Genomic DNA, 27,979 nt, shown 5'->3' with positions numbered 1-27,979 from the left:
TTATGTATGCAGTGTCACAGCCAGTGTACTGTCGGTGCAGACAGAGACAGATGAAAGTAGCAGTGAGGGGGAGGAGGGACAGACAGACTGAGGGAGGAGACACTGAGACAGAGCAGAGGAGAGTCAGTTCTCATAGTTCAGTGTGAGCAGCAGACCTCAGTTACTCTGTCTCTGGGTCTCTCTGCTTGTCTCTCTCTACCTGTTTCTCTCTCTCTACCTGTCTCTCTCTCTAACCATGGAGTTGTGTTGTTGTGGATCACTGATTATTTTGTTTCTGCTGCAGATCAACTGTTTCCACTCAGTTTACATCAATGACAACACAGGTGAGACACCCTGATAATCTCATACTCATACTGCTGCTAATACTCTCAGTACTACTACTTCTACTTAGTAGACACACAACTACTACTGCAGCTACTGTTAATGAGCACAGCTGGGGCACACTGCTGCTCCTGCAACGATACTACTGCTACTACTGTCCGTTCTACTGCTACTTCTACTGTTAGTATGTGTACTGCTACTACAGCTACTGTTAAGATTAATACTGGTGACACAGAGAGACACAGATGCAACTGCTAACGATGCTTCTATTAGTAGTACTGCCTGAACTACTTTTACTCTCGTTGTTACAAATGCTATTACTAGTACTCCTGTTACTCTGGGTTAGGGTTAGTCTGATCACAGAGTCACTAAACATGTGGTTGGACAGTTTCTCTCTGAGGAGCAGAGCTGCAACTGTACTCTTAATACATGTGTATTTAAAGTAAATTGATTCATTGCAAAAGTATCGGAACACTGAGACCAGGTACTTTATTTAGCTGTAGACTGAAAACACTTGGGTTTGACATCAAAAGATGAATATGAGATGAAAGATTTCAGCTTTTAATTCCAGGTGTTTATGTCTGGATCTGATTCACAACTTAGAAGATAGCACCTTTGGTTAGAGTCCACCCATTTCTAATGCGAGCAAAAGTATTGGAACAGATCAACTCAAAGCATATTAAAAATTAAAGGTCCCCTATTATCCTGGATGTCTCAAGAAGGTATCTGTACATTATCATGCTAAAAAACCTAAAAGTCTGAAAAGAACACGCTGTTTTTGTGGTGTGTGGCTTGGTATGCAAATGAGAAGTGGTTCCCACGCCTCTATGAGGAAGTGAAAATATGATGGAGCAGAGTTACAGCGTCCTTCTTGTTGTCCTGGTAACAAAAATTGGAAATGACAATGGTGGGTACAACCACATCTTTTTGATCCAGATTCAGACCTGGTGGTCACATTTCGAATGGACCAAAACATGTAATTTCATATTTACTTACCTATATATGTATTAGCTGTTAGTGTGCAATTTTAATTACGTCATTTTAAACTAAAGGATTAGCTGTTGCAAACAGCTGCTACATAGCTTGAATTAATGTAATACATGGAAAAACTCAATGAATGATGCAAAGAAGATGCTTAAATTTCCAGAAATGTAATATATTGTGTTGGGCAGCTATATTATAATAATGAGTTAGTTCGGACCTAATACAATAAACAACACAAACTATATCTACCAGATTTCCACATTAAATTGAAGGATTTTAGTGTTCTTCAGCTGTTATAGTAATAGTAACACATGTTTAGAACTGTCCACCACGTAGCTGTGAAATATAAAATACACACCGGATGTTTGGAAGAGACACAACCACCGAGTGTGGAACTACCTACATACAGCAAATGAAAAGCCAGAGGCAGCTCTTTCGTTGGTTGTTGTGCAACGTGTCATGGTTTGCAGACATTTACAGTTAGCATGATAATTCACCAGTTACTACAATATATCAAACATGTACTGTTGGAGGAGCAGCTAGTGGATCACGGACTGTCGGAATTGATCCTACTTCAACCTCAGCTTTGGAGGTGAAGTGGTTTTCCCAGACACACAAAACCCTTGGCACCAGTCCTTTTACAATAAAACTAACCCAAAGGTCCCTCCTGTCTGGCTCTGACAGTGAATCGAAAAGACTTTGCTGTGGGTTGGATCATATCTTTGTCTCCGAGCTTGTCTCAGGCGGTGACTGGACCGAGTCTGAGGCGGGGCTGTGTGATGTGAATCCTTCCTGATGTCAGAAAGGTGAAGGATTCTGAACGGAGGATCAGACTAAACGGCAAAATGTGAAGAAAGGAGGAAGTGCACTTGTCATACTCGGTGTGTCTACAGCAGGGGTGTCAAACTCAATTGCACAGGGGGCCAAAATCCATAACACACTGTTCGCGGGCCGAACAGGATAAACATTTATTGAACACACTAAAACTTTTAAAACTTAACTTTTTTTAACATAAACCTTAAATAACTTATACTATTTTGCTCTCTATAAAAATATATCCTGTCTAAATTATACACGTTAGAAATAAAGTAAACGTTAAAAGAACAAACATTCAAATTTCTTTACTCTTATGTCATTTTATATTTAAAAAAAAACTTAAAACTTAAAATATATCCTGTCAAATTTATACAAATTCAAAATATGAACATGCTGCATAACAAAACCTGGAAATATAAATAAAATTTGTGCTTTTCAGCAATAACAAATCAAATCATTCAGTCTTTGCTCTTATGTCATTTTATCAGAGCTACATCTGTTTTTGTCAACAAGTTCTTTTATATTTGTTGTGAGGTTCTGTGTTGTGGAGATTCTCAGGATGGACTGTAGGTTCTCACCAGTGAGACGACTCCTGTGTGCTGTTTTGTTAGTCTTCATCACTGAGAACAGCTTCTCACTAAGATTTGTGCTACCAAACATAAACAAGGTTCGAGCCTCATGTGGACGGAGCTGGGACATTTCTGAGGGAATGGAGTGAATAAACTGTGCGGGTCCTGCAGTGTCCTACTTTACCTTCAGTCATTACACTGCAGCTCAATCAGCTCCATCTGAATCTGCACAGGTGAAGTTTCCACATAGACGGTAAAATTCTTTTCTTGTTCGTCAAAGTCACTAAAGCTCCGTGAGAACTCAGTTTATCAGCAAAGTGAGTATTTGTGAACACCGTTGTAACGATATGGTTCAACATTACTTGGCATCGTGAGGACCAGCTTCATAATAACTTGCAGCATCATAAACTAGACTTGATTAACGTGGAATGTGTTCGGCAAGGCAGCTGAAGCGCTGCATAATGGGATCTGTAGTTTATTTTGTTACCAGCGCTTCACATCGCCGGACCATTAATAATAATAATATAGAAATGATCTCACGGGCCGGATATAATTACACGCCGGGCCGGATGTGGCCCGCGGGCCGTGAGTTTGACACATATGGTCTACAGGCTCCATAGAATCCTATAAATGAACAATGGTTAATAACAACAATGCATCAGGCCTGTGACCCACTGACAGAACCAAACCTTTCCATTCTTCTTCCTCCAGGCTTTCACTGCAGCCTCTTTCAGTTGTTGTTTGTTTTTGGTGGTACTACTTCTACTGCTGCTACTGCTTCTCATACTAATGGTGCTCTGAGAAATACTATTGTTACTGCTAGTGGTACTATTCAAACATTAACTAATAGTACTGCAACTGTTACATCACACAGGTGAGACACACTACTGCTGCTGCTACTACTACTACTGCTGCAGCAGCCCTAGTACTACTACTACTAAGTAGTAACTACTAGTATAGTACTAGTAAAATTGGAGTATTTTCTTTTCTATATAGTACAACTATAGCTACTGTCAATACAATTATTGTTGCTACTAAATCTATTAATACTACTAATGGTAACGCCATTACTATCTCTATTTAACCCTCGAGGCACCTTGGGGTACCAAACGTGTACATTCTGCTGATTTTGGTTTTTCATTTTTCAATATCTCAGTCAATTCAAAGGCTATCTGTATGAAATTTCCCCAGGATTTTTCTTTTATTCTAAATTTTAAAATTCCAATTCCCCTCTATTACAAGGTGTATAGAATAGGAGATATGCAAAATGCATACACTCTTTACCCTCGGGACCCGTTTTGGTCCCATTGACTTCCATTATAACGACATATTTTTGATATACTGTAATCCTGACCTATTATCATTCTTTTCCCATTAATACCAAATAAATCTAAGCCTCTACCTTCAAAATACAGGGAAAAAAGGTTTTACGGTTCATGATCCCCCCAAAACCACCAGGGTCAGCAGGGTTTTATCACATAAGGTTTCGATCGAGGACTGGTTCTCTTACGTTACCAAAATGCATGGCAATAAGAAATCTGAGCACCACAAAAATGGTCTTGGTGTGTGGGACTGATGTAAAAGAGTAGTGTGAATGTGGGTGAAAATTTATTTTTTATGTGTGTGTGTGTGAGTGTGTGTGTGTGTGTGAGAGAGAGTTACTGTGTCCGCATGTGAAATTTCAGTCATCAAAGGCCCAATGGGCTCAGTTTATAAAACAGAGTGAAAGTGATTGAGAATACATTTTGTGTGTGTGTGTGTGTGTGTGTTTGTGTGTGTGTGTGTGTGTGTGTGTCATCAAAGGCCAATTGGGCTTTGTCGTTACTTTATCAAGAGAGAGCCTCGTCTCTCCTATTGGATGTGTAGTAAACACAGACATGCACCTGCATAAACATGCAGGGAGAATAGTTTGCAGCCTTGTCTGGCTGGTCATATGTCCTGAAGACAGCCATCAGGGGAAGAATGAAACTAGGCGAGGTCCCTGCTGCAGACTTGCAGTCCTCTGAGGAGAGTGAGGAGCAAGTTCCAGCAGTGAAAAGTCAACCGAGAGTCAGGAGAGATGAGAGGTGGAACTCCTGCTAGGCAACTAGGTGACCTTCAACTCTGGGGAGGAGGAAGAGAAAGTGGTAATATCTCAATAGAGATCAAAAAAAGGGGAAATCCTTTGGTCTGCCACACATGAAGAGCCCCTGACATTCTTTCCCCCTCCCATCTTGACCCCAGGATGGACTTATACTTTGCATTTGTCAGGATCAGCGGCCCTGAGACTGCATTTGAGAGTATGTGCCCTCCAAACCTGGAAATTATGGGTTGAAGAGGTTGTCTGAAGATATTATGGGCTGAAGATGTTGTCTGCCTGCATGCAGACCTCATATGCGTGCAGGTTTCAAGTATATCTAGGAATATGACATGATGGACATGTCATGTTACAATGCCTATGTCCTGCTCACTTCTGTGGACCCATGCTGGAACAGCATGAAGTGCTGCAGCTGGCATCTCTTCTTAGAGTCGGTTGACAGAGCTCTCATTGCCCCGGCCATGGCAAAGAGGAGGCATTTGCACAGAGGACTGTCTGCAGACAGACTGGTCTGACAAGCCTGGTGCCAGGACCATGGTCATGTGGAGAAAGAAGAGGAGGAGGAGAAGCTACAGCCAGGGACCTCAAGAAAGCAGAAGCAGTGTGTGTTGTGCCCACAGTGCAGAAGGGTGTGGAACCAGTGCACCAAACGTGGAATGCATGCATGCTAAATTCACCTCACAGGGATCTGTGGTTTATGCATCAACATGCATTGCAAACACACAGACACACATGACAAAACAAAACATCTTTTGACAGAAAATAACAAATTGGTAAATATTGCATAGGAGTTTTTCTCTCCTGTGCTTATGACAAAAAGGGGATAACACTAAAAAAAACATATAAAACTGATAAAAACCTTATATATATGGATAAGTCTGAAGCTGTTGAAGAGATCTAATGTGGTAAAACTGAAAAAAAAATATTTCTAAATAACACTTTTATTTCAGTTTTATGAGAGTGCCCATTTTGGACCCGGAGATAAAAGGTCTAAATTTTGTACATAAACTCTTATTGCTGCAAAAATAATAATGCATCAAAATCAAAGTTGTTATCAATTATTGACATAGTCAAGGCTCTAGTACCCTCATCCTGAATATTTCACTTTGCATCTTATTTTTGGTAAATACTGCATGTTTTGTGTTTTTGCCTTTTGAAAAATTGGGGGTTCTCATGACAAAAAGGGCATAAAAACCTAAAAGAACATATAAAAAATCATAAAAACCCTATATATATGGATAGGTCTGAAGCTGTTGAAGAGATCTGATGTGGTGAAAGTGAAAAAAAATATTGATATATCACATTTTTATTTCACTTTTATGAGAGGGCCCGTTTGGGGTCCCGAAGTTAAAAGGTGTGAAAAATCGGGGGTTCTCATTACAAAAAGGGCATAAAAACCTAAAAAACATATAAAAATAATAAAAAACTTTATATATATGGATAGGTCTGAAGCTGTTGAAGAGATCTGATGTGGTGAAAGTGAAAAAAAATATTGATACATAACATTTTTATTTCACTTTTATGAGAGGGCCCGTTTGGGGTCCCGAAGTTAAAAGGTGTAAGTTTTTTGAATAAACTCATATTGCTCTAAAAATAATAATGCATCAAAATCAAAGTTGTTATCAAATATTGTCTTAGTCAAGGCTCTAATAACCTCATTTCGAATATTTCACTTTGCATCTTATTTTTAGTAAATACTGCATGTTTTGTGTTTTTGCCTGTTGAAAAATCGGGGGTTCTCATGATAAAAAGGGCATAAACACCTAAAAGAACATATAAAAATCATAAAAACCTTATATATATGGATAGGTCTGAAGCTGTTGAAGAGATCTGATGTGGTGAAAGTGAAAAAAAATATTGATATATCACATTTTTATTTCACTTTTATGAGAGGGCCCGTTTCGGGTCCCGAAGTTAAAAGGTGTAAGTTTTTTGAATAAACTCATATTGCTCCAAAAATAATAATGCATCAAAATCAAAGTTGTTATCAAATATTCACTTAGTCAAGGCTCTAATACCCTCATTTGGAATATTTCACTTTGTATCTTATTTTTGGTAAATACTGCATGTTTTGCGTTTTTGCCTGTTGAAAAATCGGGGGTTCTCATGACAAAAAGGGCATAAAAACCTAAAAAACATATAAAAATAATAAAAACCTTTATATATATGGATAGGTCTGAAGCTGTTGAAGAGATCTGATGTGGTGAAAGTGAAAAAAAATATTGATATATCGCATTTTTATTTCACTTTTATGAGAGGGCCCGTTTGGGGTCCCGAAGGTAAAAAGTGTAGGTTAATTTTAAAGGTGCCTCGAGGGTTAATACTATCTCTTGGACATTACTACTGATACTACGAGATAGTAGTTTCTGCTACTGCTATACTTTTGTTATTGCTACTGCATTAACAGTACAGTAGTAGGCCTACTATTACTGCTACTAACCTACCATTATTTTTACTACAACTGCATACTTCTGTTTGAAATAGTATAATAAATACTACTCTTTACATTTCTAGTTCTAAAACACAGACTACTACAATACTACTGCCTCCATTGAAGTATTACAGCTGTTTCTACACGTAGTAGTACCATTGTTACTCTTGCTGCTCTTACTTCTTCTTCTGTCGTGGTTGTTTAGCCCAACAGGCCTCTGCAGTGAAGGTCAAGATCAGCTGACGGTCTCCCAGTGTTCCCAGTTATATTCTGAATGGGAATGTTCTGCGGTTTTCCTCCTGTTCTGTCCATGGTTTTTCCCATAAATCTTAGTTTCTGTGTCTCTGGTGTTGGAGGAATGTGAAGGATTCAGATCATATTTCATAGTGGACGTTTGACCTTTGACCTTTGTCTTTTAGCTAAGCTAACCGCTTCACCAACATGTCAAACTGTCTTCATAAAGTGTTGAGCTGTGACGAATCTTTTTTTCCTTCCTCTCTCAGATGCGCTCCATCAGGTTCTGTCCGAGTTCGGACTAGTTCGTCCAATCAGGACGGACTCAGAGGGCCGTTTCCTGTCAGTCTCAGTCTCCTCCCACCACCTGCACCGCAGCAAAAGACACGCCCACCAACCAGAGGATACGCCCACTGATGTGTCTGCAAATCACAGTCGAACTGGGTGGGACTATATGTTTGAGGAGGCGGAGCTTTTCTACAACGTGACTGTGTTCGGTCAGGAGCTACACCTGCGGCTGCGTCCCAACTCTCGGCTTGTGGCACCCACGGCCACCATGGAGTGGGAGGAGGAGGGGCACCTTCACTCTCAGCCAATAGGAGACACCAACTGCTTTTACACGGGACAGGTGTCCAACATGGAGGACACGTCTGTCGCCATCAGCAACTGTGACGGGCTGGTAGGTGTCACCTGAAGTCGTCCTGGTGTTTCGGCACAGCTGAGGTTACTTGAGTAAATCTACTTAGTTACTTTTTAATCTGTGAATGATGTGAATTCTAACAAAGGTGGTTTGTTAGTCAACCTGTTGGTTTAAAGAGAACTCATCAGGGCTGGGACCAGTGTGTGAGACCGAAAGACAGAACCAGGACCTGACGGACAGTGAGCTGCAGCTGTTTGGACGGGAGGCGGATCAGAGGTGCGGATTCTGTCCACAGAGGTCAGGATGTGAGAATCTGGTCTCAAACAGAAACAGCAGACGTTATGACGGTCTGAGTATACACAAACCCAGTACTCAGTAAAAGTGCACGGACCTGCCCAGAAAAACACTACACTGTAATTCAAGTACCACTTAATTTTTCTACTAATGTAAAAGTACTAAAGTACTACCTCAAATGTTACTTAGAGAACAAACAGTGAAGATCCAGACAAAAACATGTTGTTACCAACAGAAACAGCAGTAAAGTAAAAGTGGAGCTGATTTTAACGACAGGACATTTTATTAACATAAAATAATAATTTTATAAGAATTAATCCTGCAAAAAGTCATAGTTAAATAAATGTAGTGGAGTAAAAGTAACATGAAATGGAAGTACTCCAGTACATCCAAGTACAAATACCTTGAGAATTGTACTTGAGCAAATGTACTTCGTTACTTACCACTTGTGTTGTACTTTCAGACAGAGGACATTAAAACAGTGAAATAAGTTTTGTTTATCGGTAAAACTAAGGTAACAGAACAAACAGTTTTATGTTTCACACTGAGCCTGTGTCTGTAAAGGAGGCCGTAAGTACATCACACGAGGAGCCGAGGCGTGTCGGCCCACTAAAGGACCCGTCTTTCAAATCTGCAGCTGTGGATAATACTGTGATTTGTCATCTAGGAGCGATTTCCTGCTCTGTACGCACTTATAAGTATTCACCAAGTCGCAGGGATTCACTGTGGACAATAAACATCATTACAGACCCAACAAAGACGAGAAGCAGCAGGAGTGTGGGGACGGGGGGCTACGTGCACATACAGAATCCATTCAGAGCTGCAGTTAGAGTCGTTTGGTAGGAAAAACCAACAGACCTGATGAGACCTTAGAGACCTGCTGCTGATGTTGGACTGGTCTTTAGAAGATGGGATGAGATATGGGAGTTTTTAAGGTAACGTATGTTGGTCGACGTTTTACTGTTGGGATAGTAATCCGTCAGACAGTTGGGTCTCGGATGGTGAGAGGCAGCCAGGTGCCTGTTTGTGCTGCTGCTTCTTCCCTGAACCTGGAGGAACCTGGATGCTTGATTCAGTTCTTTACTCTACTCTTCAGCGTCAATAAATCTTTGCTCTGTCCAGTAAAACCAGGTAGCACTGACATCCAGCTGAGGCTTGTTCCACCGGGGACAATCATTTAAAAAGCCAAAAACCAAGAGTGAACGACAGAACAGCTGGAGGAAGATGCAAGAAAAAACCAAAGGTTCTGATCGATCAAAATATAAATACATCAGAAAACATTATAATCATCGTCTGTGATGAAGCTGCAGCTGCTGAGGGACACAGATGCAGTAACTTCACACATGTGCTGCAGAGAGAAAAAACTGGTAATAACAGATCAGATCTCTGTGTGATCAACAACCATCATCGCAAAATCAATAATTATCCTAAAATCTGCACTTTAGCAAAGCAGCTGGAATTACAGGGTCTCAGAGCGTGCACTTGAATGCAGCAGCAACCTGAGCAGAAACAAGCAGAAGCTTGTGTGAAGACCTGAGTCCTGCAGAGACAGAACCCAAACTCTATAAAACGTAGAGTCGGTTGATGTGATCCAGATGTGCAGGAAAGATGAGACGAGGAGGAAGAAAGTGAAAGGTGGACACGACACTAGAATCACCTGAGTCACACTTTAATGCTGCTGAGTCAGCTCAGCACAGAGACACAGATGTGATGTGTCGACCGTACGAGAAGCACAGTTCGATCCACTCTGTCTCTGTCCTCAGGACAACATCCGTCTGTCAGCAGCCAGACGAACGGTCTCCCCTACACTGACTGACAGTCAGCACGGCTTCATGCTTCATGTTCTTTCATGTTCCTACCTGTGGATTCTCTGCCCCCTTACACTGGGACCCTGATCAGTCCTTCCAGAAAGCAGTGAAAAGACGAGAGGAGACGTGTGTGCACCTGGACGTCAGGATTCACTAAACGTGACGTGTTCACTGCTTCCACGAGACGAGTGACATCAACATGTCACCTGTCACTTCTACAGTGGTGCTGAAAGTTTGTGAAGCGTTCAGAACGTTGTCTACATGTGAACCGTGACCATGGTGTGTGTGAGGCCACATTAAAGGTCGACTGTCAAACCCTTACTGCTCTCTGAGTCCTCGCCTCTGTAGACACGAACAGAGATTTAACAGCAGATTTACTAAATCTGTGTGTCCCAGGCAGGGATGATCCGGACCAGTCAGGACGAGATTTTCATCGAGCCTCTGGATCCACGAAGGCCAGGAGGGGAGGAAGAGGAGGAAGGAGGAAGACAGCACATCGTTTATCGCTCGTCAGCCGTCATTAAGAAACAACGGGCTGCAAATCAAACTGAGGCTGTCAATCAAACTGCTGACGACTTCCTCCGAGGTGAGACAAACACAGACAGACACGAGCAAAAGTCCAGTTCTCAGGTTTGTGACTCTCAGGAAAACGTACTGACTGAAGCTGAAGTGATGCAGTTTGGAAACTGTGACATAATTAGTTCCCAGCCAAAAAAGGTAACTGCAGTGTCATAGCCGAGTTATCCTGAGTTGTCAAAAGCTGAGAATCATCATGAAATAAGAAGCTGTATGTTCTAAATGTGTAGTTCAGTGTCTCAGTCACACACTGAGAGGAGTTAACGCTTCTGCTTTAGTGTGTTGTGTTAAACGTCCTGCAGAAGATCGTCTGTGTCGTTTCTGCACAAGGAAAGAATCAAAGTGAAAACAGGGAAATTGTTCCAGGAAACTTGGCAGAGCTGCCGGGAGCTTTACAGCACACACACCGAGCCAGCTGCGACGTGGCAGTCCGGGTTTCCGAGCCTCAGATTTTTGGAGGTTTTGGAGGTTTGGACTGAGGGTTGACAGATAGTTTAGCTCCTGACTCGTACGTCCTCTCAGGCTCTGACTCCTCAAAACATCAGCAGAGAATTAGATTTCACCTCAGATCAACTCAGCCTGAACCTCCGGCCGCACAGCGCGAGCTCAGAGTCTGTTTCTGATCACTGTCATTTCCAGAACTACACAAACACATGTGGTTGGAAACATCTGGAGTAGCCGGGCGTCATGTGTCGGATACTGAACAATTAGTGATAATGACATAATGCACGTCTGTCAGTTGTTGAAGAAAAAGGGGCTCGAATGCTGAATTCCTGTGGAGAACATGTTGTTGACTCACTTTTGTCAGCTGTTAAAGCTCTGATGTAATGTGCAGATAAAGAATTTAACCTTTGCACTGCCAGGAGTCGGGACTCCCATCAGGGAGTAGAGACAGTAAAAAATTCAGCTACAGCCAATCAACTTCAACTTGGGATTTTTTTCTGGACAACTGAGAGAGACTTTGCTCGGAGTCTCGGTCTCTTGTGACCGTGTGATGAAAATACAGAAAAGCTGTAGGAGTTAAGTTCTGCTGCAGAGCATCAGGCTTTTTTCCACATTCCTTCCCCAGATTGTCTATAAACATTACGACAGCGTGAGTGGGAATGAAATGGTTTAGTAATTCCACAGCACAGTGTGGATATTTATTTCCACAACATGTTTGGGGTTCTGTCCATGATACATCAGGAAAACTATACAGTATATAAATGAATGAAGTACAGCCCTGCAACAGAAACAGACTATTGTTAGACAGAGGTTATAGGACGTTCCAAACGACCACGTCAGGAAAATCAGTCTGAGAAGAAGAGAAACTGAACTTGGGCTTTATTTGGTAGCGTGTTTGAATCGAGGAGATTTACGAGTTCACCGACCTCCGTGTTTAAACAGCGTCTGCCTGCTCTGGTCAGTGCGACAGGAACCTCACACAACATTAATCTTTGGTCATAGTGAGGTTTGGTCAACTCTGATCAAACACGGTAACAGAAGAAGTTTTAGATCAAAGCTGAAGCTTCCGTTCATTTTATTTCCATTTGGAGAAAATTTTACAGTTAATGTGTCTGCTGAGGGTTTGGGTTAGTAATAAGGGACGTCAACAAGTCATATCTGAGTTGTTTCCTTCACCGACTAATTCAAAGACATCTCACAGCACATCTACTTGTGCAGACGATCTCAGGTCTGTTCAATGTAAAAAAAACGTTGACCTCAACAGTCACTCTGTTTTCTGTTCACTAAATGATTTAAGAGACATACAGAAGCAAACCTCTGCCTGTCTGTGTCCTTAGAGGAGTTATCAGGCTGACCTGAGTTTCCTGACAGTCCCGGAGTTCCCGGTCAGTTCAGATAAGGTCATTCACTGACAATAAAAACTAATCGGAACATCGGTGACGTGGGAACTTCATGTCAGACATTTACATTGTCTGTGAAATTACTCTCATGACTGCTCTGTTTGTCACCAGGTCCTCTTCTAGGTTCTCAGAACTTGAACCAGAATATGTTCTGGTCAGGATCAGGATTAGGTTCAGCTCGGCGAAGGCGTTACATTGAGGAGGCTGAACTGTTTAACATTGAGGTGGGTGAACTTTTGATCGTAGTGGTTGATGAACTGTTGAACTCTACAGAACTTTGTCAACTCTTCTCTCCTCCTCCAGGTTTTATTAGCGGTGGATTATTCCGTTCTTCTTTTCCACGGACGAGACCACATTCAGAAATATCTTCTGACTCTGATGAACATAGTAGGTGAAAACAGAGTTCTTCATTCATGATGAATATAGATGACGTGTCAGTAACGAGTAGTGGTCAATGTGGTTTTAAGTGATGCTGGTGCAGCTGAAAGGTAAACTCAGAGCAGACTAACCACCTCCTAACTAACAGAGATCATATTGACCAGATGATCCAACTACCATGACCTCTCCAGTTTTCCTTCGAGAAATAAGATGGTTGATTATTAGAATACCAGTGTGGAATCTGGTCTGACAGCCTCCTTTTATTATTTCTTAGTGTTTCATAGCTTTCTGGTACTGAGGACACTAATAGCCTGGGAGCAAAAGAAGTCTAGAAATTACTCTGTGGGGTGACCACATTAGCAGAACAGGACGTGACCCAATTAACATCAGCAACAGCTTTGGTTTCTATCTTCTCTGTGTCTTTACAACCACTTGCAGCTTTTGACAACCTTAAGATTTTGTCCAACAATCCAAAGTAAATCATTTTACTTCACCATGTGAGTCACTGATTTAAAAGTTCTGAAGTTGCAGGAAAACACATCATTCATTAACATTTCTACTGAGCAGTGTGGAGGTTGAAGCTGTTCTGTTTTCACAGACCACTGCCATTTTGTTTGGTTCACTTATGGCTTGAGGATGTGGGACTGATTAAACAACTGGTTGATCTTTGTCCAGCTTTGTTGGCCACCAACAGGAAAATGAGTTCAGCCTACGACCTTGTTTGTTTGAAGCTATTCTGGCAAACTGAACTCAGCGGCAGTTGTTGCTCAGCTTGCAGCTCCATCCTCTCTTACAGCCGCAGATCTGATAACAGGTGGTTCAGCAGCAGGTGTGCTTATGAACTATCTCATGTTCAAACACAGTGGTTGTTATGGACTGCTGATCACAGCAGCCCAATAACGGCTGCTAATGTGAGAGTCAGATACTGTGGGGTTCAAGGTCCATTCCACCTGATCTCCCACCTTGAGTTGCAGCTTAACTGGAATCCCAGTGCACTCCTGATCCTGTCTTTACTCGAGGGTAAGACCATCTGTCGTGAGCCCCTGTTTTTGTTTTAGGATCAGCCAGGCCAGGACTCACCTTTGAGCTTCCCTGCTGTATCTGTCATGGTTCCTGCCGGACCCTGACCCAGTTGGTGTTGTTTTTCTCTGTTCTGTATCAGCCAATGAACAGTTTTAGGCTTGTTCAATACCTGGAACTGGTTAACCATGCCATGGTGACTCTTCCAGAACAGGAAGCCCCTCAACTACTGTGAATTTTATTTGAGATTTCTAAGAAAAGAAATCTAGAATCTTGAGCGGAGATTGTTAAGTTTCCAAAAAATCTGATTTAATGTTATTTGATTAACTGATTTGTTTTTCAACCCTCTCTGTCTCTGTCTGTTCCAGGTTAATGAGATCTATCAGGATCCTTCTCTGGGTGCCAACATCAACATAGTTCTGGTCAGAATTGTCATGTTGTCTCCTGCAAAGGTACTGAACTGTGACTCTGACTCAAAGCTACAGGTTCTGTACATCAAAAAAACTAAAATGTTTTGACTGACAGGTTGGGAATCACAGCCACTGAAGGTTTAATTTTAATAATAATGAATTCTTTATTGATCCCCTTGGGGAAATTGTGGTTGGACAGCTGCTAGACAGTATGTCAGCACTACACTACGGGGTTTCAGTGTCTTGTCCAAGGGCACCTCAGCAGGTAGCCAGGAGAAACCAGGAATCGAACCACTCCCCCTAGGGTTTGTAGATGACTGCTCTACCACCTGAGCTAGTCTAAATCTAGACTAAAAAAAGATGGTACTGTTGTTATTGTATCGTATTGTATTGTATTGTATTGTATTGTATTGTATTGTATTGTATTGTATTGTATTACTGTATTGTTTCTCTCTCCTCTTTCCACTCACCCCAACCGGTCGAGGCAGATGGCCGCCCACCCTGAGCCCGGTTCTGCTGGAGGTTTCTTCCGTTAAAGGGAGTTTTTCCTCTCCACTGTCTCCTGGTGCTGCTCAGTGGGGTTGTTGGATTTTCTGTATAATTCTGTATACAGGTATATTTGTAAGGTCTTAAACCTTTAACACTGTAAAGTGCCTTAATATAATTTCTGCGCTTTACAGATAAAGCTGAGCTGAATTAAATTGAATTATTGTAATGACCTCTATGATCTTTGCTGTTTTCCAGTCTACTTGGACTGATACCTCCTTACCTCTCTGTGTGTTATTAAAAAGATTGGGATTTATTGTGTCAGGTTTTAAAGACTGTCAGATTGATAGAGACTCTATGGTTCTCTTGTATGCTTAATGAAACACAAGTCCCAACATTCCATATATTTCCAGAAATACAAAGCAAATGTGCAGCGGAGCATGAGCCCTGCAGTAACACCCAATCGAATATTTAGAATAAAAATTCCAATTTAAATGCACACTCAATTATCCTGCACGTAATTTAAAGAAAGCCAAGAACAGTTAAATACCATTATTTTCCCTCCATCAGTCCCAGGAGATGATCTCTGTGTGGAACCCCCAAAAGAGTTTGGAGAATGTTTGCGGCTGGTCGTATCTCCAACAGAGGGAGCAGAGTCACGCTGAGCAGCACGACCACACCATCTACCTGACCAGGCAGGAGTTCGGCTCCAACGGCATGCAGGGTACTACTGCTAGTACTGGTATTAATAATACTACCACTAACACCATCTACCTGACCAGACGCTGGGCAGATGTACACTGGTAATGCTACCTGTAATACTACTAATACTACCACCACCACGCCATCCACTGGAAGTTTGTTCCTAACAGCATGCACAGAACCACCTGTTTGAACCACTGTTATCCGGTAGGTGTTACAGAGCAATCAAAGAATGGACCAATAGACTGAAAAACTTCTTTTTTCCAAGGCCTATAAATGCACTTAACTCCAGCAAGAACTGAATGTTGCTCTTGTGCAATAAGGTGACTGTTTTTCAGGACAATATAGACCTATATCTAATGGAATAGTGCAATCTTTTCATCTATTACACCTATTTATTGTTTTCATTTAGTTATTACTTAGGAACTGATCCTGCTGTTTAACTTCAACGCTTCTAATATTGTTCAGTTAATTTCACTTTACTTATATGGATCTAAATCCCAACAGAAGTCATCTCAAGGCACTTTACAGTGTTTAAGGTTTAAGACCTCACAAATATACCTGTATACAGAATTATACAGAAAACCCAACAACCCCACTAAGCAACACTAGGAGACAGTGGAGAAGAAAAACTCCAGCAGAACCAGGCTCAGGATGGTTGGACTGAGTGAAAAGAGGAGAGAGAAAAGAACAGCAGGCAACAAACAATTAGGCACAAGTAAACCTGCAGTCTGAGAACGTAGAGTTCTGCTGGGAAAATATGGAACTAATAGGTTTTTAAAATAAGATGGAGCCTGATTATTAAGTGATTTATATGTGAGTAGTATACTACTACTACTACTCCTTTCACTACCTACTGTCCTAGGTAGGAGGTCAGCCCACACTGAGTACTAATGCTAAAACCCCAACAAACACTACAAGTACCACAACTTGTGAACCACCACACAGCTGTTGGATTCTTCAGCATGCAGGGTACTACTACTGGCTCTACTAATTCCACTAATACTAGCTTCACTGCTACTGCTGCTCACCTCGACCCTGATGGCCACTGACCTTTCGACCTCTGTGTCTGCAGGTTATGCTCCAGTTACTGGGATGTGCCAGTTACATCGGAGTTGTGTCCTCGTCTTTGAGGATGGGTTTTCCTCTGCCTTCGTAGCTGCACATGAAACAGGACATGTGTGAGACAACAAATACATACATTTCAAAGAAATGCTAAAACAGATAAAAAGACATGGTGCAGTAATCAGAAACAGGTTCATGTTTTTATAAGATGCATATTTAAAAAAGCTAACATTAACATCATTATGGTCACGTCCACATATTCTTGTTCACATAAAAACTATAACAGCAGATACGTACAGATGATAAATAGATAGTAGTGTCTCCTGGGTGTCCACATACAGCCCATAATAACTCCCAGATGTGGACATACTAGCATCACTGTGCTCCAGATGTCTGTGTACCAACAGTAACGACTCCCAGGTGTCCTCCCACACTGTTATATACAGTATGGAGGTTTTCAAAGATTCAGCACTCCTGAGTTAGAACCTTATGATCCTGTCCGTGTCCTTTGTCAATCTGTCTGTCTCTGTCTGTGTCTCCATCTGAGTCTTTTCTCTGTCTCTCTCTGTCTTCAGGTTAGGGATGGAGCATGATGGTGAGGCAAATAACTGTGAAGATGATGTGCCACTGGGCAGCATTATGTCTCCACGAGTTCAGGCCACCTTCCATAGGTACCACTGGTCCCGGTGCAGCTGGAGGGAGCTCCACAAGTACCTGCAGTGAGTACTACATACAGTATACTCTAATATTACTAGTGTACTTTACAGAACTCACTGTAGACAGTTAACCCTGCAGTAAAAAAAATATATATATATGCTCTACTACTTGAACTTGAACCCAACACACGTCAACAAAATCTCTGTCTGTCTCTTCAGTTCCTATGACTGCCTTCGTGATGACCCTTTCAACCACAACTGGCCAGCTCTGCCTCCTTTGCCGGGATTTCTGTACTCAATGGACCAACAGTGTCGCTTTGATTTTGGAGCAGGATACAGTCTCTGTACAGCAGTATGTCTTTTTGTCGCTTTGCAGATAATGACACTGCAAAAAATCTGAAACTGTCCTTTACCTAATTTCCCTTAATTTACCAAAGCGATTTCACAGAAATCGTCTCTGGGACACTGATAACACAAACACATGAGCTAAAATTTATCAGCAGCTTTCTCTCTCTGCTTAGGGGGGCTTCCATTTCCATTTGGTAATTTGGCAGACACTAATTAAACAGCACATATCTAAGCCAAGAAAGAACTTTAAAGTAAAGTGCTCTAGAAAGAGCTGTTTCAGTTTCAGTTCAGTTCCATTCAGTTTTATTTGTATAGCGACAATTCACAACAGAAGTTATCTCAAGGCACTTTACAGTGAAAGGTTTAAGATCTTACAGAGAATAATTATACAAAAAAAAAAAATGATACAGAAAACCCAACAATCCCATTTGATCAAGCTCTAGGCAGCAGTGGAGAGGAAAAACTCCCTTTGGAGGAAGAAACCTCCAGCAGAACCAGGCTTATAGTGGGCGGCCATCTGCCTCGACCGGTTGGGGTGAGTGGAAAGAGAAGAGAGAAAAGAACAGCAGACAATAAGACAACAACAAGCAGCAAGAACATTGGGCAGCTCAACTGGATTCTGGAGATGTACAGCTCCAGGCAGAGGATACCTGCAGAAAAGTACAGAGAGAGAGGGAGAGAGAGAGGAGGAAACACAACTACAGGAGAGAGAAGACACAAAGTTAATGATATGCAATGGTGGCATTTGCATTGATACAGGAGAAAGGAGAGAGGAGAGGAGCTCAGTGTATCAGTAGAGGTCCCCCAGCAGACTAACCTACAGCAGCAGAACTAAGAGATGGCTCAGAGTAACCTGATCCATCTCTAACTATAAGCTTTATAAAAAAGGAAAGTTTTAAGTGTAGTCCTAAATGTAGAGACGGTGTCTGCCTCCCGAACCTGAACTGGGAGCTGGTTCCACAGGAGAGGGGCTTGATAGCTAAAGGCTCTGCCTCCCATTCTACATTTGGAAACTCTAGGAGGTCTATGAGGTCTTTAAGATAAGATGGAGCCTGATTATTAAGTGATTTATAAGTGAGGAGAATAATTTTAAATTCAATTCTGGATTTTACAGGGAGCCAATGGAGAGAAGCTAACATAGGAGAAATATGATCTCTCTTGCTAATTCCAGTCAGAACTCTGGCTGCAGCATTTTGGATTAAATGGAGGCTTTTTAATTAGTTATTGGGACATCCTATTAATAATGAATTACAATAGTCCAGTCTGGAAGTAACAAATGCATGGACTAGTTTTTCAGCATCACTTTGGGACAGGGTGTTAGTTGAGGCCAATACTAAGTCATCAAGGGTGAGAACATGATTAGACATAGTGTCTGAGATTTTTAGGTCCAAATAAAATAACCTCTGTCTTGTCTGGATTTAGGAAAAGGAAATTGGAGGACATCCAGGCCTTTATGTCTTTTAAGCAGCTTGAAGTTTGATTTAGATTAGTTTCTCCTGGTTTCATAGATAAGTATAGCTGGGTATCATCTGCATAACAGTGGAAGTTTATAGAGTGTTTCCTAATAATATTGCCTAAAGGGGACATATATAAAGTGAAAAGAATTGGTCCAAGCACAGAACCCTGTGGAACTCCATAGCTAACTTTGCTGTGCATGGAAGACTCATCATTAACATGTACAAACTGGAATCTATCTGATAGATATGATTTAAACCACTCTAGTGCTGTTCCTTTGATCCCAATGACATGTTCCAGTCTGTGTAATAAAATGTTGTGATTTATAGTGTTGAATGCAGCACTAAGATCTAACATGACGAGTATAGAGAGTAGTCCATTGTCTGATGCTAGTAGAAGATCATTAGTAACCTTTACCAGTGCTGTTTCTGTGCTATGATGTACTCTAAATCCTGACTGGAAATCTTCATACAAGTTATTACTGCGCAGGTGGTCATATAATTGTTTAGAAACTACCTTTTCAAGAATTTTAGAGATAAAGGGCAGATTGGATATTGTGGCAATTTTCATTTAAATTGGTGGACCACCACCTACTGTCCAGCTTACGTGATTTCTGCTTTAAGCTACAGATTTGTGAATTGTACCATGGGTCTAGCTTCCTCTGATTCACTAGCTTCTTTTTCAGAGGAGCGACACTATCTAGTATTGATTCATAGGATATTAGTGCAAGATTTTTTAAGGATATAAGTGCAGAGAAAGTTTTATAAGAGTTCTGTTTTGAGCAGTTTTTTAAAGTTGAAACTGAGGCTGCTGAGGGGTGAGGGGATCAAAAGCTCACTCTCTCTCACTGGCAAAGTGCAGTGAGAGAGAGAGATTGTAGACCAGGATGAGGGATTGTAGACCTGGATGAGAGATAGAAGAGACCTGGATGAGGGAGTTCAGGTACTGGTGCTGTTGAGTTGACCACTGTGTAGGTAAGAGTCAGGACTTTGAACCTGATGCAGCAGCTACATGTTTTCAACATTTCTACATGATTAAGCTGGTTTCCTCTGATAGCCTCTGTTGTCTTGTTGAATGTTTGCAGCTACTTTCACTTTTGTTCTGATTATCTTCCCTTTGGCTCAGATTTAAAACCTCAAGGCTTTATTAAAACATGTTTTCCCACACTGGTCTTTGGTGAAATGTTGAATTCTGATATATGAGCATTAGTGTTTCTCCTGCCTGCTTTCATTCTGATGTCTTTGTATGTTTGTCATCAGTATACAACCCATGAGCCCTGTAAACAGCTGTGGTGCAGCAGCTATGAAAACCCGTTCTTCTGTAAGACCAAGAAAGGCCCACCGCTCGATGGGACAAAGTGTGGCCCAGGGAAGGTGAGGGCACAGTTATCTCATCGTTGGTTAATGTGTTCAGTCATCCACAGATGTAAGAAAGTTAGATTGTTTATTGTGGTCATGGTTAGTTTAAAAATGAGATTTTAATCTGTAAAGAGCAATAACTAACTACATCCACAGTAAAAATCACTGAGTTTGTCACAACTATACTGAGTTAGCCACAGGAAGTAAACAATTCAAGGCAGTTTTTCCAAGGCAGTGTTACTAAGTTAGTTATGTTGCATATTACTATTTGATTCTACTATTACTACTATTTTGGGAGCTGTCACACACTTCTGTAGGTCAACTTAATCTTAATAACGCATAGACCTACACATTAGCAACAGTTTTAACGTCAAACTTGGGCTTGTTGTGTCTGAAACAGTGTCACAATGACCATATTTTATGTTGTTTTCATGACATCAACTATTCATTTGACTGTCAATGTTTTTTGACACACTTCTTTGGTTTCTTAACTAAAACATTATGGAAACAGAAAAACATCTACCTACTTAAAGTTTTAAAAAATCCACCTACCAGCACGTCTATGTCTACAGTATTTTGTTGCTGAGGAACAGTCAGGGCTGTTCAGTGTTCAGAGTATTTTCTTATTGAAGAAGTGGCTGGAATTACACTGTCAGCCAAACAAAGGTCACAAACTATCTCTTGGATGACTTTTTGTTTATTTTAGCATCATTCACTGAGGCAAGCTTTCATAAACTTAACATCACAACATTTTTTTCTGTCCAGAGGATTAATTTAGGGGCGGCACCTCAAGGGTGAGTGGTACGATTCCCGGTTCCTCCCAGCTACCTGCTGAGGTGCTCTTGAATAAGACACTGAAACCCCATAGTAGCGCCGACATGTACTGTCATGGCAGCTGTTCAATCACAATTTCCCCAAGGGGATCAATAAAGTATTTATCATTACTATTCATTTCTCCCCAAGATATTGATGATGGGATCAGACAGCTGCATAAAGTCTTCTCCAGCACATCTCACAGGTCTCCGTGGGGTTAAGGTCTTGACTCTGTGGGCGGAACTGGCTCTTGTAGCTTTATTAATGGCCTTCGGACTTGAATTAGCAGGTTTTCAGATCTTTATGCTAAAATAGTCTAACCATGTCCTTAGCCCATTATTAAACTAATTGTTTCTCATCACAGCACTGTTTTAAAGGTTACTGCATGAAGTTGACCCCTGACCTCCTGAGACAAGATGGCAGTTGGGGAACATGGAGTTTGTATGGCAGCTGCTCCAGGACCTGCGGAGGAGGCGTCAGGTTTCGGACAAGACACTGCGACAACCCACCGTAAGTGAGCTGTTAAAGCTGTTATAGCTCATGTGCACCAATCAGAGAAACTAACCGGTTGTTGTTCTCAGTCCAGCCAACGGGGGGCGTACCTGCTTTGGAAACAGCTACGAGTTCCAGCTGTGTAGCCAAGAGGAGTGCCCACCACTGACCGACTTCAGGTCAGGAGATCTACTGGGTCTTTTTCCCTCATCTCTTTCTCTTTTGTTTTAATTTACTCTACTGGATTCCACCAGACTGTCTTTGTCTTTGGCTTGACTAACATTCTCCACTGAACTGGACTTGACTCATTTTATTTGAATCATGGGTGTATTACAGGAGCTGGATCCTGGACCACAGTGGCCCACTGCATATAGACATTAGTTGGTGAAGATTCTCAGTCGTCCACGAGAAGTTATCTGGAAGTTGAATCGTTGCCATGACTCAACTTCCAGATATAGACATTAGTGTTCATTAGTGTTTCTCTACTCCTCGTACTCGGACTACTTACGTACACTTTATTCGAATTGTCTGGACTCTGTTGTGCTTCACTCCACCCAGCTCTTATGAATCTGTCTCTTCTTTTATTCCCTGCATATAAGCAGAGACTGAAAACAGCTTTGGCAGCTGCACTGCTGAGCGATAAAACGACTTGACTCTACTGTCCCCTACTCAGCTCTATTCTTCTATGTTGGGCTGTGTGTTACATAACACAGTTTCTATTATTTCTGTTTCAGGGAGGATCAGTGTAAAGTTTGGAATCCAATTTTTGAACATGAAGGACTGAAACATCACTGGCTGCCCTACCAACACCCCGACCGTAAATACACACTCTGCACACACACTAACACCCTGACCATAAATATACATTACACATACACATAAATACATATTATGCATATGATATACATAAACATTCATTACACACACAAACGTTTCAAGCACACTTCTGGCTGCTGAACCTACACATCAGATCAAAGTCTCCTCTCTGTTGTGTTTCACTGCTACACGAGTTAAACTCATCAGTCAGGAATCTGGTTTAGCAAGAAAACTTGACTCCCTTTAACCTTTTGAACTCTGAAAGTATTTGGGCGTCTGTCGCTTTAAACTCGTACTGCTCCTCCCTAAATTTTAAAGGAAAAGTTCACAATAAAATGTAAAGACTCACCTGAAAATGTCCATAGTTATTTTCAAAACTCAAGACTGTCTCATGTTGTCTGTGTGTCTGCAGCCGATGAGCGCTGTCGTCTGTTCTGTCGGTCCAAAGAGACGGGGGCAGTGGTCTCCATGAACAGAATAGTGAATGATGGGACACCATGTTCATACAGCGACCCCTTTAGCATCTGCGTCCGGGGAGAGTGTGAGGTCTTTATTTAGTTTCACTTTCTCATGTGTTTTCTACAAATGTCTTGTTAATTTTCCTTTTTTTGGAATAGTTGAGCGGACCACTCTGTGGGTGAGAGTCAGAGCTTCGAACCTGATGCAACAACAGAATTATTTAAAACTTACCGACACACAGACATGGAACAAATACATAAGCAAGAAGTCCTCAGTACGTTTTTCTCCCCGTGCAGCATGTAGGCTGTGATGGACAGATTGCTTCAGACCAGGAGGATGATCGATGTGGAGTCTGTGGGGGAGACAACTCCAGCTGTAAGATCATCAAAGGAAACTTCACCAGAAGCACCAAGAAACATGGTCAGGATAAAACAGAACTTCTGTTTCCTTGTGTCTATAGTCCAGCTGAAACATGTTCCCATCTCCTCTTTCAGACTTTAAGAACAGAGAGAAGCTCATGTGGAGAAAGAAAGTGATGGTGATGCATTTTTTTAACGCTGCTGTTACTGATTGATAATTGTTGCTCTGGCTTAGGTTACCTGAAGATCCTGGAGATTCCCAAAGGAGCCAGACACCTGCTGATCCAAGAGTTGAAAGGGACTCCTCACGTCCTGGGTAAGAAGATTCAAGATTTTTCTTTGCTATTTATGTACACACAGTCCAGGCATGTTGGAATTCTTGTGCCGGGAAAATATAATAAGTATTATTAAAATGGAGGTGAAGTTCCAAGAAGGACTCCAGGTCAACATTTTGTAGAGGACCTTATTTTCTTTCCTGCTACAGCGATGAAGAACCAGGACACAGGTCAGATCTTCCTCAATGATGAAGTTGAACTCCCAGAATCCAGAGTGCTCATAGAGAAAGGCGTGTTGTGGGAGTACAGCAACAATGAGGAGCAGGAGTTTATCCAGACCACAGGACCACTGAAGTACAGCGTCCTGCTCATGGTAAGTCCAGCGAGTTCACATGTTTCACATCTGGTTTGAAGCTGAACCAAAGCCACCTTTTTCTTGTGTTTCTGTCCATCAGGTACGTCCTCATGGTGACTCCAAGGTAACAGTGTCATATAAGTACATCATCCAGGACCGTCTCAGGTCCTTGCTGGAGTCCAACATGGTGCAGGAGGAGGCCCTCTTCTATGAGTGGGCGTTGAAGAAGTGGTCACACTGCTCCAAAGCATGTGGAGGAGGTAAACTCCTCTGCAGCTGGTTGACTGTTGTCTGTTTTTCTGGTTACCTGGGTAACAAGTATTAACAGTGATCTCTGGTTGCCAGGGAAACAGTACACCAGATTTGGCTGCAGGAGGAAGGCTGATGGAAAAATAGTTCACAGGATGTTCTGCTCCAACATCAAAAAACCAAGACCCATCAGCCGCAACTGCAACAGCGATGCCTGCACCTCGCCACGGTCAGTCAGCACGGTAACATACTGCTGACAAACGCGGTAACATGGAGCACCTTGTGTCCAATCACGTCACGTCCTGTTTCTCTCTGTTCAGCTGGGTGACCGGGGACTGGGGGGACTGCACCACCACCTGTGGTCAGACTGGGTGGCAGCGTCGCTGGGTGAGCTGCCACCAGGAGTCCAGCAGGCAACAGCAGCAGCGCTCGGTGCACAGCAAGCTCTGTGGCGATGACCGACCAGAGGGGAAGCGGCCCTGCAACCGTGTGCCCTGTCCTGCTGCCTGGCGGGCTGGACCCTGGACTCCGGTACAAAAACTTAAATCTGACCTTTTTTCTTCATGGGGAAGTGTTTCAGTGGCTTGGCAATAGACATTACACTGATGAGTTTCTATTAACAGGAAACAGTTAAACGTATGTACGTGTATGCTTTGTTAGGATCCTCAAACCCTATGTCTTAGCTAGTTAGGACCTACTAATAGAATAACAAAGCATCAGGTTTTGTCAATATCAGGACTGTCTTAGACTGTCTGGTATTTGACTCAGACTCAGCTAGCTTGGGCTTGGACCTGTCTTTACTCAAAAAAAGATGGACTTGACCACAGCCTTGGTAAATAATTTACTGATAAGTGTGATTGATATCTTTTTGTTGACAGTGTTCAGTCTCATGTGGAAACGGGACTCAGGAGCGTCAGGTTGCATGTTCAAGCCCTGGACTTTTATCTGGAAACTGCAGCGAGCTTCGACCCTTGACAACCCGCACCTGCCAGGCCCCACCCTGTGGCAGTAGGCATCAGCCAATAACCTGCTCAGCATTTATTTACTGGCAGGGAATAAGCATTGCTGGCAGTTGTGATTTGTGTGTAGCTGACTGTGTCTACCCTGCAGGTGACCAGAAGAACATCGTCCAGTGGCTGTCCAGGTCCAACCCAGACCTTCCAGCTATAAAGAACTCCTCCAGTAAAACACAGCTGTCTCCTCTTTTTTCTTTACTTTTCTTTCTCCTCTTCAATTCCCCACTGTTGGTTTTGTTCCCCCACTGTTGACAGTTGCAATGCTGACTGATAGTTCATTGCTGCTCCTGCTTTGTCTCCAGGGCAGCGTTGCCGTGGTGATCGATCTGTGTTTTGTCGGATGGAGGTGTTGAGTCGGTACTGCTCCATCGCCGGATACAGGCAGATGTGCTGCAAGTCCTGCAGCAAAGGAAACTTTAGCAACTCCAACTTGAGCAACTTCAGCAGCACGATGTCACCAACCAACAGTAGCAGGTCAGAGCCGATTGAATAAAATCCTACCCTGAGTGAATTCTGCATTTGTAGCACTACTTCAGGTGAATCTCCCGAGTTTCATTTTAGGATTCACACATAAGCAGCTGTTTTTCCTTTTGTAGCTGAGGAAAGCAAAACATCTTTTAGCACATTTATGAGGGGAGAAAAAAATTATTACATCTAGTGGAAATTAGAGGAAATGCAGCTCCATTTCACATGCACATCAACATCACATTGTGTGTTTTTGGAGGGTGGATTATTTTGTTGCTGAAGCTAGGCTAGCAGTGTCCCCTCGTTCTATTCTTTGGGCTAAGCTAGGCTAACTGAAACATTAGACTAGTGTTTTTTTTTTAAATGTTACTGTGCGGCACTTCAGCACTGACTTCATCATTTAAGGCTGAGTTATACTTCTGTTTGCCTTTTATTCATTTAACTAGGTCTGTGTACACAGACTCATTCTATACATATGGCACGCCGATGATACCCTGAAACCCTGCAGTGGCGCTGGCACGTATCGTCTGGCAGCTGTCCAATAACAACGGAATCAATAAAGTTTTTGTCATTATTATGCATCATGGCGACCTAGAAACTACAGAGCTTAGAACAAGGATCTAGCTCACTTGTGTGGTGCATGGATGTCATTGTGTTTCTGGGCTGCAAGTGGATGGTACACACAAAGTTGCAGAGTTGAGCAGCTGTTAAAATTGATGTCTTGCATGTATGCTTGAAGACAGAAACCGTGAACTAGTGTTAATACTACCAGACTGAAAGACACAAATAAACAACAAACAACCACGTCTATCTCTATTTGTGTCTATGTGTGGTATCTTCATTGACTGTCCAACAAGACATATCAGCGTCAGTTCATAGTTTTTGTCTCACAGTTCATTCAGTTATTAACATTGTTTTATATTTTTCTACCTTTTAGAGTCTTGAACTGTTCTGATCTGCTGATACTGATCTTTCTTGTTTATTCTTGTCTTAGTTCCTGGAGTTTGACTATGGAGCCATTTACGTTAGCATCTACCTCCACCTGGTTGGACAGCAGCTATGTTATCAGTGACATCGTCAATGACATCATCAGCTCACCGCCTCCCAGCTTCACAGTGACTCCGCCCCCAACAAGCAGGAGCAGCCAAGAGTTTGTCTATGTGGAGTACACAGATTACGATGACTACTCATCCTACGAGGATCCTTCAGCTTCCTCTGAGACTCATGATATTGCTCCATCTACCACAACCACTATCACTACTACTATTACTACTACTATTACTACTACTATTACTACTCCTACAAGGCGTCCAAGAAAAACTGCACCACCACATTTATTTAAGAAGAAAACTACCACTACCACAAAGCCTCCTGCAACAGTACCTTTGGTATCTGTTGACATTGAAACTCCAGTCTGGACATCTGCCATCCCAGAATCCCCTACAACAGCATCAGCTGATCCTAATGACATCATCACTACCACATCATCAAGAGGGTGGAGCCTTCAAACCAAAATCAGTTTGACAGAAAATGATCCTCTACCCACACCTTCACCCTCCTTCATCCCGCTCCCGAAGAAGGAGAACAACTCCGTGGACGAGGTCCTGTACGGGATTGTGGGACTGGACGCCGATACCACCAGAGGACAGCAGAACTACTTTGTACCCCGAATGCCGCCAATGCGAGAGCGAACACAAAACAAACGTATCCAAGAGCTGCTGAACGAGAAGCGACGACAGGATCTTCTTAGAAGATCCAGCAGGAGCAGAAAGGACAGGACTGACCGGAAACAAAGCAGATTATAAAAACTCTTAACATTGAGTTTCATCACAGCTTTGCATGTACAGCTTGCTCACTTTCTGCTAATGTTTAAGAACTCTTAATGAGAAACAGACTGCAGACTCGACCGACTACAGAAACAGCTGCTGAAGATTTCATGTTTCATGCTTCCGAATGTTTACAGTCAAGATGTAAAGTAAAAAATAAGGTATCATGAAGTTAGCTTTCTGCCTTCTTGGAGATGTCTGATTAATATTCATGAAAGTTGTAACAAATAACCCTGATTCTAAATAAAGCAAAGTCTCATCCAGCTGTGATTTGATACCCCTTAAACACAAACCTTGGTTCTTTAGAGTCCAGGAAACGTATTACACCCTCTAATTCAACCACTCTATTCAGCTGAATGTCCAGGTCCTTTCTCAGTTTTCT

General features: G+C 42.1%; 1 protein-coding gene across 1 annotated transcript; it reads left to right on the top strand.

The window, feature by feature from the left end:
* Nucleotides 1–207: 207 nt before the first annotated feature.
* Nucleotides 208–27,979, top strand: LOC113161031 (A disintegrin and metalloproteinase with thrombospondin motifs 2-like). The gene is made up of 25 exons (XM_026358520.1): nt 208–323; nt 7,702–8,111; nt 10,571–10,760; nt 12,706–12,818; nt 12,898–12,981; nt 14,361–14,444; nt 15,459–15,612; nt 16,666–16,771; nt 17,231–17,374; nt 17,531–17,663; nt 20,374–20,487; nt 21,650–21,795; nt 21,867–21,956; nt 22,512–22,594; nt 23,006–23,139; nt 23,349–23,472; nt 23,647–23,727; nt 23,896–24,059; nt 24,142–24,301; nt 24,387–24,519; nt 24,611–24,821; nt 25,169–25,298; nt 25,401–25,472; nt 25,609–25,780; nt 26,766–27,979. Exons 1-25 carry the CDS (start codon nt 236–238, stop codon nt 27,574–27,576), a joined length of 4,131 nt encoding a protein of 1,376 aa, XP_026214305.1. The 5' UTR covers nt 208–235; the 3' UTR covers nt 27,577–27,979.

Source organism: Anabas testudineus, chromosome 10 (assembly GCF_900324465.2).
Source record: "Anabas testudineus chromosome 10, fAnaTes1.2, whole genome shotgun sequence".
Lineage (NCBI taxonomy): Eukaryota > Metazoa > Chordata > Actinopteri > Anabantiformes > Anabantidae > Anabas > Anabas testudineus.
Note: the sequence above shows the minus strand (reverse complement) of the source record. Positions and strands in the feature narration are given on the sequence as shown.

What these genes read in the sequence shown, in the direction of transcription:
- LOC113161031 (XM_026358520.1), top strand. Translation starts at nt 236, where the DNA reads ATGGAGTTGTGTTGTTGTGGATCACTGATTATTTTGTTTCTGCTGCAG. An exon ending in TTACATCAATGACAACACAG is followed by an intron (nt 324 to 7,701) that starts GTGAGACACCCT and finishes TTCCTCTCTCAG; the next exon opens with ATGCGCTCCATCAGGTTCTG. An exon ending in CTCCAAAGCATGTGGAGGAG is followed by an intron (nt 24,302 to 24,386) that starts GTAAACTCCTCT and finishes TCTGGTTGCCAG; the next exon opens with GGAAACAGTACACCAGATTT.